This window comes from Salmo salar, chromosome 13, assembly GCF_965601325.2.
Source record: "Salmo salar chromosome 13, fSalSal1, whole genome shotgun sequence".
Classification (NCBI taxonomy): Eukaryota; Metazoa; Chordata; class Actinopteri; order Salmoniformes; family Salmonidae; genus Salmo; species Salmo salar.
This window is the reverse complement of record NC_138303.1, coordinates 14,602,501-14,614,855: the sequence shown is the minus strand read 5'-3', so window position 1 is coordinate 14,614,855 and position 12,355 is coordinate 14,602,501. Positions and strand designations below refer to the sequence as shown.

The window sequence follows — 12,355 nt, the reverse complement described above, 5'->3', positions numbered from 1 at the left end:
ATTGCAACTTTTCAAGTCTGTCTGATAGGAGACTCTTGAACAAAGCTCATCCATCTTATTCTCCAGTGACTGGACATTTTCCTGTAGAATGGAGAGGAGTGCCGGTCGGATTTTCTCTTCGTCTAAATCTCACCAGGATGCCGACACATCTATATTTTTGTAGCCCATGAAACAAAGGACTGGGGTACGGTATGAACAAGGTAACAGATGAGTCGGAGTTGAATTCGGATTTGAAATCAAAATGGAGGTCAGTACCTGTCGATTTGATGTCCGGAAGTGCTTGGCGGTCAAATGTGATAATAGTAAAGATAAACTAAATAGCAAAGATGGGTTGGAACACGTAAGATGTTGCCTGCCTGCCTGCCTGGGTCTCTCTCTCTCTCTCTCTCTCTCTCTCACACACACACACACACACACACACACACACACACACACACACACACACACACACACACACACACACACACACACACACACACACACACACACACACACACACACACACACACACACACACACACACACACACACACACACACACACACAGAGGGGGGCACAATAGTTTCCATTAACTAGGCACGCTGTTCTGCCTTGTGCAGCCATGAATCTTTATGATGGAACATTAACATGCAAATTGGCTTAAAACATTTGAGGATGTAAAAAATTATAAATAAAAAGCTGCTTACCGCTTTTGCTTAATATAAATTAGACTATAACCCAGCCCTAATGTATTGGATTCAAATATGAAACTCCATGAAATGTGTACAACCAACAGAATACTGCACATTATGACAGCTGTAGGAAGCATTTATCAAATACTGCATCGGAATTGACACGTTCATGGCTATCCGACAAGGCTCTGTCTGAGGGAGATTGAATATAAATACAGTTCTTTAACTGGGCTTTTGTGCTGCTAATCTATGACCGGCCATTGGCTTTCTCCTCGCCACCGTGTCTTGAGTTTACCCCCGGGTCCAGGAATGCAATGAATGGAAAGGAAATGAGTGGGAGAGAGATAACATGCTAACCACAAAGTCCCTCACCCATAAAGTACACACAGCAGGTTCCTTAACCGTGAACAGCTTGGGATGCTTTGTTCTTCAGAAGAAAAAAATCATTATCTTCAAAAGCCAACCAAATTAAATGTAGGGGTTACACTAAACTCATCTGGCTTTTGATTTCAGCAACTGAAAAGACTATATATAAAATGCCTTTTATCAAGACCTGACAGGCACAGCGGGGAGTTATAGAATGTATTGTTAATATGGATGGAGGAAAAGATTCCCCTGACCACACACACACACACAAGATGGCACACGCACACACACACACACACACACACACACACACACACACACACACACACACACACACACACACACACACACACACACACACACACACACACACACACACACACACACACACACACACACACACACACACACACACACACACACACACACACACACACAGCCCGAGGTGAAAGGTAGCTCATGCTCACTGGGCTTAATCCAGAAATGGATGGTGAATCATACACAGCATAGCTCTGGAATACTAAATGCAACCATGCCTCATCTGTATCAGTCTACCAGTAAGCTGCAGTAGGAAAACATGTGATTAGAACCCTATTCCATGGCTCTGTGACTCAGTAACAACCCCCAACCCAACCCACCCCGGCCTGAAACAACGATGTGGTTTCAAAAAGAATGGGGAAGATACAGAAGTGTTTTCTGAGAGGATGAATGTGTTACGAGACCGTATGGGACTCGTTTCAGGAAACCAGGCATATGTCACGGGTCACAACTTCACAGGAGAGCCATTTGAACGTAAACTTTTTAATTTTTTTAAAATCAAAATTCGTTTTTGTCAGAAATGCCTTCTGGAACGTGAACTTTCATGTGCCTTAATAACAAACTTGTATGCCATCTGTAAATACAAAATAGAATTGTTAAATTACAAGCGTAGTTGGTTTAGCCACAGAAAAAGTCAGCAACCTTCCCACTAGCCATGATTGGCTGAGCTAATGAGTGGGCTGGACATACCGAGAGATGAGTTCGGATTGGTCTGCCATATAGCACGCTTCTGTCTATAATATGAGCTGGTCAGTATGTGTAGGTAATCCTTTCTAACACGGCATTTAAAAAACATATTTTGCTAAGTAGAACTGTATAAGTGGTCCTCTCCACTTTCTGGAGGACCGAGTTTTGAAATCAGTGCAATTAGAGTATGATAGCTAAGGAGATGGAAAAAACACCTGTCTCCAGATTACATCTTCAAACTAAGGGCAACCATGGCATCCGTGACAGGGAGAAGCATCCATCCATGATGTATACTGGTAAGATAGACTAGCTAGCTAGTTATAGCCTAATGTTAGCTCATGCAGGGTAGTAACGTCATGAGTTGGGATTATTGTTCATTGTTTAGCTAGCTAGCTACATGTCTTATTAACAAAAGACTCCACTATCAAAGTAACCATTTCAATAGAATGTCACTGCAACAACTGTTGATAGACGTAGCTGGTAAATTCGTTCTGGCTATCTACTCCAATTTCAGAGCACTCTTGTCTGAGTGTGCCAGAGCGCAGAATAACAGACAAATTTACAAACGCTCAACACCGGTTGAATATGGCCGGTGTCAGTAAACATTGGCAAAAAAAGTGTAAATTGTTGCCAGCAACACATTCTGGATAACATAAAAACAGCCTAATCAGCTCTGCTAGGTCGAGTAAAATGGTCAGTGAGTCTGGAAGTAGCTAGCCAATGTTAGCCAGTTAGCTTGGGTGCTTGATTGCTGTTGTTAGGACAGAACGCTCAGATCAACCCTTAAAGAGATGGCTGGGACTAAAGCTGAAGAGGGTTTGAACGATGCTGAATGGGTGTAGACAAAGAAGAGCTCTCCAGTAGGTATCAAATCAAATCAAATTGTATTTGTCACATACACATGGTTAGCAGATGTTAGTGCGAGTGTAGCGAAATGCTTGTGCTTCTAGTTCCGCCAATGCAGTAATATCTAACAAGTATTCAAAAAAATTCACAACTACCTTATACACACAAATGTAAGGGGTGAATAAGAATATGTACATATAAATACCTGTATATGGATGAGCGATGGCCGTGCGGCATAGGCAAGATGCAGTAGATGGTATAGAATACAGTATATACACGAGATGAGTAATGTAGGATATGTAAAGATTATTAAAGTGGCGTTATTTAAGGTGACTAGTGATACCTTTATTATGTCCATTTATTAAAGTGGCCAGAGACTTGAGTCTGTATGTTGACAGCAGCCTCTCTATGTTAGTGATGGCTGTTTAACTGTCTGATCGCCTTGAGATAAAATCTGTTTTTCAGTCTCTCGGTCCCAAGTTTGATGCACCTGTACTGACCTCGCCTTCTGGAAGATAGCGGGGTGAACAGGCAGTGGCTCGGGTGATTGTTGTCCTTGATGATCTTTTTGGCCTTCCTGTGACATTGGGTGCTGTAAGTGTCCTGGAGTGCAGGTAGTTTGCCCCCGGTGATGCATTGTGCAGACCACACCACCCTCTGGAGAGCCTTGCGGTCGAGGGCTGAGCAGTTGCCGTACCAGGCGGTGATACAGCCCGACAGGATGCTCTCGATTGTGCATGAGTGTTTTAGGTGACAAGCCACATTTCTTCAGCCTCCTGAGGTTGAAGAGGTGCTGTTACTGTTGTGCCTTATTCACCACGCTGTCTGTGTGGGTGGACCATTTCAGTTTGTCCGTGATGGGTACGCCGAGGAACTTTCCACCTTCTCCACTACGTCCCGTCGATGTGGATGGGGGGGTGCTCCCTCTTCTGTTTCCTGAAGTCCACGATCATCTCCTTTGTTTTGTTGACGTTGAGTGAGAGGTTATTTTCCTGACACCACACTCCAAGGGCCCTCATCTCCTCCCTGTAGGCCGTCTCGTCGTTGCTGGTAATCAAGCCTACCACAGTAGTGTCGTCTGCAAACTTAATGATTGAGTTGGAATCGTGCATGGCCACGCAGTCATGGGTGAACAGGGAGTACAGGAGAGGGCTGAGAACGCACCCTTGTGGCGCCCCAGTGTTGAGGGTCAGCGGGGTGGAGATGTTGTTTCCTACTTTCACCACCTGGGGGCTGCCCGTCAGAAAGTCCAGGATCAAGTTGCACAGGGCGGGGTCGAGATCCAGGGTCTCGAGCTTAATGACGAGTTTGGAGGGTACTGTGGTATTAAATGCTGAGCTGTAGTCAATGAACACCATTCTTACATAGGCATTCCTCAGTGTGCAGTGTGGTGGCGATTGCATAGTCAGTGGACATATTGTGGCGGTAAGAAATTGGAGTGGGTCTAGGGTATCACATAGGGTGGAGGTGATATGCTCCTTGAATAGTCTCTCGAAGCACTTCATGATGACAGAAGTGAGTGCAACGGGGCGACAGTCATTTAGTTCAGTAACCTTAGCTTTCTTAGGAACAGGAACGGTGGTGGCCATCTTGAAGAATGTTGGGACAACAGACTGGGATAGGGATTGATTGAATATATCCGCAAACACACAAGCCAGCTGGTCTGCGCATGCTCTGAGGATGCGGCTAGGGATGTCGTCTGGGCCGGCAGCCTTGCGAGGGTTAACATGCTTAAATGTTTTACTCACGTCTGCCACAAAGGAAGGAGAGCCCACAGGCTTTGGTAGCGGGCTGTGTCAGTGGCACTGTATTGTCCTCAAGCGAGCAAAGAAGTTGTTTAACTTGTCTGGGAGCAAGACGTCGATGTCCGCGACGGGGCTGGTTTTCTTTTTGTAATCCGTGATTGATGGTAGACCCTGCCACATACGTCTCGTGTTTGAGCCTTTGAATTGCGACTCTACTTTGTCTCTATACTGACGCTTTGCTTGTTTGATTACCTTGCGGAGGGAATAGCTGCACTGTTTGTATTTGCTCATGTTTCCAGTCGCCTTGCCATGATTAAAAGAGGTGGTTCGCGATTTCAGTTTTGCGCGAATGCTGCCATCAATCCAAGGTTTCTGGTTAGGAAATGTTTTAATAGTCACAGTGGGTACGTCATCTCCGATGCACTTGCTAATAAACTCACTCACAGTCAGGGTAAATATCAATGTTGTTGTCTGAGGCTATCCGGAACATATCCCAGTCCACGTGATCGAAGCAATCCTGAAGCGTGGAATCCAATTGGTCAGACCAGCATTGGACAGAACTGAGCAAGGGCGTTTCCTGTTTTAGTTTCTGTCTATAGGCTGAGAGCAACAAAATGGAGTCATGGTCAGATTTCCCAAAGGCAGGGCGGGGGAGGGCTTTGTATGCATTGCGGAAGTTAAGAGTAGCAATGATCCAGAATGCTATTAGCCCGTGTCGTGCATTCGATATGCCAACAGAATTTAGGAAGTCACATTCTCAGGTTATCTATGTTAAAATCCCCGTCTACAATAAATGCAGCAACAGGATGTATGGTTTCCAATTTACATAGAGTCCAGTGAAGTTCTTTCAGGGCCGACGAGGTATATGCTTGGGAGGGATATACACAGCTGTGACTATAATCAAAGATAATTCTCTTGGAAGATAATGCGGTCGGCATTTGATTGTAAGGAATTCTAGGTCATGTGAACAAAATAACTTATGTTCCTGTATGTTGTTGTGATTACACCATGAGTCATTAATCATAAGGCATACACCCCATTCCTTCTTCTTACCAGAGAGATGTTCGTTTCTGTCGATGCGATGCATGAAGAAACCGGGTGGCTGTACCGACTCTGACAACATATCCCGAGTGAGCCATGTTTCCATGAAACAGAGAACGTTACAATCTCTGATGTCTCTCTGGAAGGCAACTCGTGCCCTAATTTCGTCCACCTTGTTATCTAGAGATTGGATATTGGCGAGTAATATGCTCGGGAGCGGTGGATGGTGAGCTCGCCTTCTGAGTCTGAGCAATAGTCTGCCTCTCCTGCGGCGACCGCTTTGTTTTGGGTCGGCCTCTGGGATAAGATCCCATGTCCAGGGTGGAGGTCCGAACAAAGGATCCGCTTCGGGAAAGACGTATTCCTGGTCATAATGTTGGTAAGTTGTCATCGTTTTTATATCCAATAGTTCTTCCCGGCTATATGTAATAACACACAAGATTTCCTGGGCTAACAATGTAAGAAATAATACATAAAATAATACATAAAAAAACTAATAACTGCATAGTTTCCTAAGGACCTGAAGCGAGGCAACCATCTCTGTCAGCACCATCTTGTCCATCCAAAATATTCAAAGGCCATTTTCTTCAAAAGCGAGGTTACGAGTTTATCAAATTTCAAAGCTGAATTACTTTCCCGTTGTTCCTCAAATGCAGTGTGTGATATACCATTTTGTAGCTCTGTGTCTGCTTTTATCCAATGTAAAATACACAATTTCATGGCTCTATAAGGGGAGACAGTTTGTTGAGCCAAATGAGTTCAGCTCACCAGTGGGACTGACTGAATGAGAGTATTGGAGCTATAGTGGGACTGACTGAATGAGAGTATTGGAGCTATAGTGGGACTGACTGAATGAGAGTATTGGAGCTATAGTGGGACTGACTGAATGAGAGTATTGGAGCTATAGTGGGACTGACTGAATGAGAGTATTGGAGCCATAGGGGGACTGACTGAATGAGAGTATTGGAGCTATAGTGGGACTGACTGAATGAGAGTATTGGAGCTATAGTGGGACTGACTGAATGAGAGTATTGGAGCTATAGTGGGACTGACTGAATGAGAGTATTGGAGCTATAGTGGGACTGACAATGAGAGTATTGGAGCTATAGTGGGACTGACTGAATGAGAGTATTGGAGCTATAGTGGGACTGACTGAATGAGAGTATTGGAGCCATAGTGGGACTGACTGAATGAGAGTATTGGAGCTATAGTGGGACTGACTGAATGAGAGTATTGGAGCCATAGGGGGACTGACTTAATGAGAGTATTGGAGCTATAGTGGGACTGACTGAATGAGAGTATTGGAGCCATAGGGGGACTGACTGAATGAGAGTATTTGAGCTATACTGGCACTGACTGAATGAGAGTATTGGAGCTATAGTGGGACAGACTGAAAGAGAGTATTGGAGCCATAGGGGGACTGACTGAATGAGAGTATTGGAGCTATAGTGGGACAGACTGAATGAGAGTATTGGAGCCATAGGGGGACTGACTGAATGAGAGTATTGGAGCTATAGTGGGACTGACTGAATGAGAGTATTGGAGCTATAGTGGGACTGACTGAATGAGAGTATTGGAGCTATAGTGGGACTGACTGAATGAGAGTATTGGAGCTATAGTGGGACTGACTGAATGAGAGTATTGGAGCCATAGGGGGACTGACTGAATGAGAGTATTGGAGCTATAGTGGGACTGACTGAATGAGAGTATTGGAGCTATAGGGGGACTGACTGAATGAGAGTATTGGAGCTATAGTGGGACTGACTGAATGAGAGTATTGGAGCCATAGGGGGACTGACTGAATGAGAGTATTGGAGCTATAGTGGGACTGACTGAATGAGAGTATTGGAGCTATAGTGGGACTGACTGAATGAGAGTATTGGAGCCATAGGGGGACTGACTGAATGAGAGTATTGATAGAGATACAATACAAGTTAACAATACAGGGTTTTATTTAATTATGTGAGTAGAGCACCTGTAGCACTGAAGGGACTCACCCTGTTCTGGGTTGTACTCCTCCACCGTGCTGACGAAGTGAGGTCTGGAGTAGAAGTTATGGGGGCAGGGCTGCTGGAGCCCTCCTAGACTGAAGAAGCCCCGCTCGGTGGCAGCACAGCAGGCGAAGGCTCGGCGGCTGGGGATACAGGGGTAATGCGTCCAACTCTTCATTTCCAGGTCAAAGGCCTCAAAGGCTGTGACAGGAAGCTTTCCCTGACGCCCACCTGCCAGGGAGGAGCGGAGAGGAAGGAGTGGAAGGAAAGGAGGGTAAGGAAGGAGACGAGGGAGAGACGGTCAAAGGGAGTGGGCAGCAGGGCATGAGAGAGAGGGAATGACAGAGAGGGAGAGACGAAAGGTCAGAATGGGTGGGAGGGATGAGAGGAGATGTGAAGAGAGAGAAACATTTATAAAAAAAGGACTAATTGTTGGCACTCTAAATATTAGGGGTTCAACAAGGGTTCTTCTAAGATCCTCAAAGATCTTTGAAGAACCTTTGGGTTCTTGGCGCTGAAAATGGCCTCCAAAAAGGTTCTTCCAAGAACCCCATAGGAGGTGGGGTTCATCGAGGAACCTCCTTAGTTGGTGGGGGCTCTTGCAGGAACCTAACCGCCCAACTGAAACATTTGGATTTGAATTTGAAAGGATAGCAGGTGCAGGCACTTAACTGAAAAATGTAAAGATCTCCTCAATTTAGGGTTTGTCCCTTGTATGATCTAAATTGATATTGTTTTCTGATGACACCATCTATCTATTCATATTTGTGCAAATCTTTCTAAAACAGAAAATGGACACAACTCAATGGATATCATTCAACAAAGAGGAAAGACTATGTACTGTAGGCTATAATAATATGTTAAAGGCTAGCTGTATTGGGATGACTGAACTGCACACTTTTGTGTCTGTAGGTATATGAGGAGGCATAAAAAGGTATGTCAGTAGGTAAAGGTGTTATGCAGATCACATGAACCATCCTCCTCCCTTACCTCTTCAATGAATATCCCATAGTCCTCTACATTATGGACAAGGTATGTGTATGAAAACCATTATCAAAACAGTTTTTTCATTCACCACAAAAACCAAGGTATGAATACTGTCGTGTGCATCTTTTGTTAAACATCTCTATAATGACTTACATTTTTTATTCACAGACATCACCCTACCTACACCTCTGATAAATATAATAGGAAACCTGTTCGATCACCATGCACTGTAAAATCATTCTGGCTGTGGATACGGAGAACAACAACACATTAACATCAACAGGACAGAGGATACAGAGAACATCAACACATTAACATCAACACGCCAGAGGATACAGAGAACAACAACACATTAACATCAACACATTAACATCAACACGCCAGAGGATACAGAGAACAACAACACATTAACATCAACACATTAACATCAACACGCCAGAGGATACAGAGTACAACAACACATTAACATCAACAGGACAGAGGATACAGAGAACAACAACACATTAACATCAACAGGACAGAGGATACAGAGACAACAACACATTAACATCAACAGGACAGAGGATACAGAGACAACAACACATTAACAACAACACATTAACATCAACAGGACAGAGGATACAGAGACAACAACACATTAACATCAACAGGACAGAGGATACAGAGAACAACAACACATTAACATCAACAGGACAGAGGATACAGAGACAACAACACATTAACATCAACAGGACAGAGGATACAGAGACAACAACACATTAACAACAACACATTAACATCAACAGGACAGAGGATACAGAGACAACAACACATTAACATCAACAGGACAGAGGATACAGAGAACAACAACACATTAACATCAACAGGACAGAGGATACAGAGAACAACAACACATTAACATCAACAGGACAGAGGATACAGAGACAACAACACATTAACATCAACACATTAACATCAACAGGACAGAGGATACAGAGAACAACAACACATTAACATCAACAGGACAGAGGATACAGAGACAACAACACATTAACATCAACAGGACAGAGGATACAGAGAACAACAACACAGTAACAACAACACATTAACATCAACAGGACAGAGGATACAGAGAACAACAACACATTAACATCAACAGGACAGAGGATACAGAGAACAACAACACATTAACATCAACAGGACAGAGGATACAGAGACAACAACACATTAACATCAACAGGACAGAGGATACAGAGAACAACAACACATTAACATCAACAGGACAGTGGATACAGAGAACAACAACACATTAACAACAACACATTAACATCAACAGGACAGAGGATACAGAGACAACAACACATTAACATCAACAGGACAGAGGATACAGAGAACAACAACACATTAACATCAACAGGACAGAGGATACAGAAACAACAACACATTAACATCAACAGGACAGAGGATACAGAGAACAACAACACATTAACATCAACAGGACAGTGGATACAGAGAACAACAACACATTAACATCAACAGGACAGAGGATACAGAGAACAACAACACATTAACAACAACACATTAACATCAACACGCCAGAGGATACAGAGAACAACAACACATTAACATCAACACGCCAGAGGATACAGAGAACAACAACACATTAACATCAACAGGACAGAGGATACAGAGAACAACAACACATTAACAACAACACATTAACAACAACAGGACAGAGGATACAGAGAACAACAACACATTAACATCAACAGGACAGAGGATACAGAGAACAACAACACATTAACATCAACAGGACAGAGGATACAGAGAACAACAACACATTAACATCAACAGGACAGAGGATACAGAGAACAACAACACATTAACATCAACAGGACAGAGGATACAGAGAACAACAACACATTAACATCAACAGGACAGAGGATACAGAGAACAACAACACATTAACAACAACAGGACAGAGGATACAGAGAACAACAACAACACATTAACAACAACACATTAACATCAACAGGACAGAGGATAAACCCATTGGACTTGGGGCTCTGCTGGGAGTTTACCTCATATTGGGATTTTTTGTATTCTGCTTTGCCTAAAATCATAATAAACACTGAGAACTAAACTATTGCTGTTATTGTTTTGAATATTCATAATAATAATAATGGGGGGGGGGGAGGGGGGGGGGGGGGGTAATACAAATGGAACCCTAAAGGTTCTTCAAAAGGTTCTTTGAGGATCCATTAAAAGGGGTTCTTTAAAGAACTTATAGGGGTTCCACAACAGTTTCAATTTGAAGAACTCCTAAAAGATACTCCAGGAACCTTTTCTTTTAGAGTCTACTTAATGGACGGTTTGAAATGGTGTCCCTTTATTAGCAATGCTGATTCCATATCTGTTAGGAGCAGCCAAATATCCTCGGGTGTGTTCTCAAATATAAGCTTGGCACATGGCCCAGTGAACATGCAGTACATCCAACAATAAATATGTGTGTATTCTGTCTCGTTCCATTGGTTTCTCCCTTTCCAACCTCTCTGGTCCTCTTTCTCTCCCTCTGTGAGAGCCCCGGGCTTTCTCTCCTCCAACTCTACTCACCAAACATGACAGCTACCCAGAAAGAGAGAGAGAGAGAGAGAGAGTGAGTGAGTATGTGTGTGTGTGTTAGTTCGTGTGTGTGTGCACCCACATGCACGTGCATCCTTGCGTGTGAGAGTGTGTGAGTACTGTTGAGTATTACACTTGGAGCCTGGCTGGCAGTGCGTATCGTAAAGATTATACAGCCTGTCAGTCTCTCTGCTGTTGGACCTGCAGCCAGTGGAAAAGGTGTGGTTCCTATTGAAGCTGGAATAAAGTTTCTATCCATGTTTGAGTAGACAGTGTCTGCAGTGCAGCATGTCAGTGTCAGGTGTTTGATCAGCCTGGACATAGTGACAGTGATCCCACTGTGATCACACGCTGATTGGTGACACCGACACAAAGCCTGGTGTACTTCAGGTAATATTCATCAGGTTATATTCATGAACATCACCTGTCATGAGAGCCAAACATTGATAGAAACTTTCTTAACTGTATTTCTTGAACTGCGCTGTTGGTTAAGGGCCTGTAAGTAATAATTTCATGGTAAGGTCTACAACCTGTTGAATTCGGTGTTATGTGACAATTAACATTTGTTTTGATGTGTTGTGTATTCAGTTAGATATAATATATTATTATTCATCCAAATCAAATGGAGTAAATAGAAATCTGCTTGTCCAAGAAGTCAAGGGTTTATACCTGGTCACTGATACATAATACAGAGTACATGGCCATTAGATCAGTACTACTGCTTTACCTGTTGTGTTCATTTCATCTGTTTACAGTATAGTTTACACTAGGTATTGTACTATACTGTAAAGCAGTGGTTCCCAACCTTTTACTGTTACTGTACCATCAACTGAATTTTTCTCTGCCCAGAGTACCCCTGAAGTACCCCCTCATGTGCATTTTACCAGTAAGCCTATGGTCTCATGAGTCTTCTCAAATACCCCCTGCAGGTAGGCCAGGTACCCCCTGTAGGTAGGCCAGGTACCCCTGTGGATAGGCCAGGTACCCCTGTGGATAGGCCAGGTACCCCCTGTGGATAGGCCAGGTACCCCCTGTAGGTAGGCCAGGTACCCCCTGTGGATAGGCCAGGTACCCCCTGTGGATAGGCCAGGTACCCCTGTAG

At 43.7% G+C, this 12,355-nt stretch overlaps 1 protein-coding gene across 1 annotated transcript in view; it reads right to left on the bottom strand.

Annotated features, from left to right (window-relative positions):
• The window catches only part of klhdc8b (kelch domain containing 8B), a 174,176-nt gene that overhangs the window by 55,642 nt on the left and 106,179 nt on the right, over positions 1 to 12,355 (bottom strand). The window contains exon 4 of the mRNA XM_014134525.3: positions 7,672 to 7,896. Within this exon, the coding sequence (XP_013990000.2) occupies positions 7,672 to 7,896 (225 nt within the window). The remainder of the gene's footprint in view (positions 1 to 7,671; positions 7,897 to 12,355) is intronic.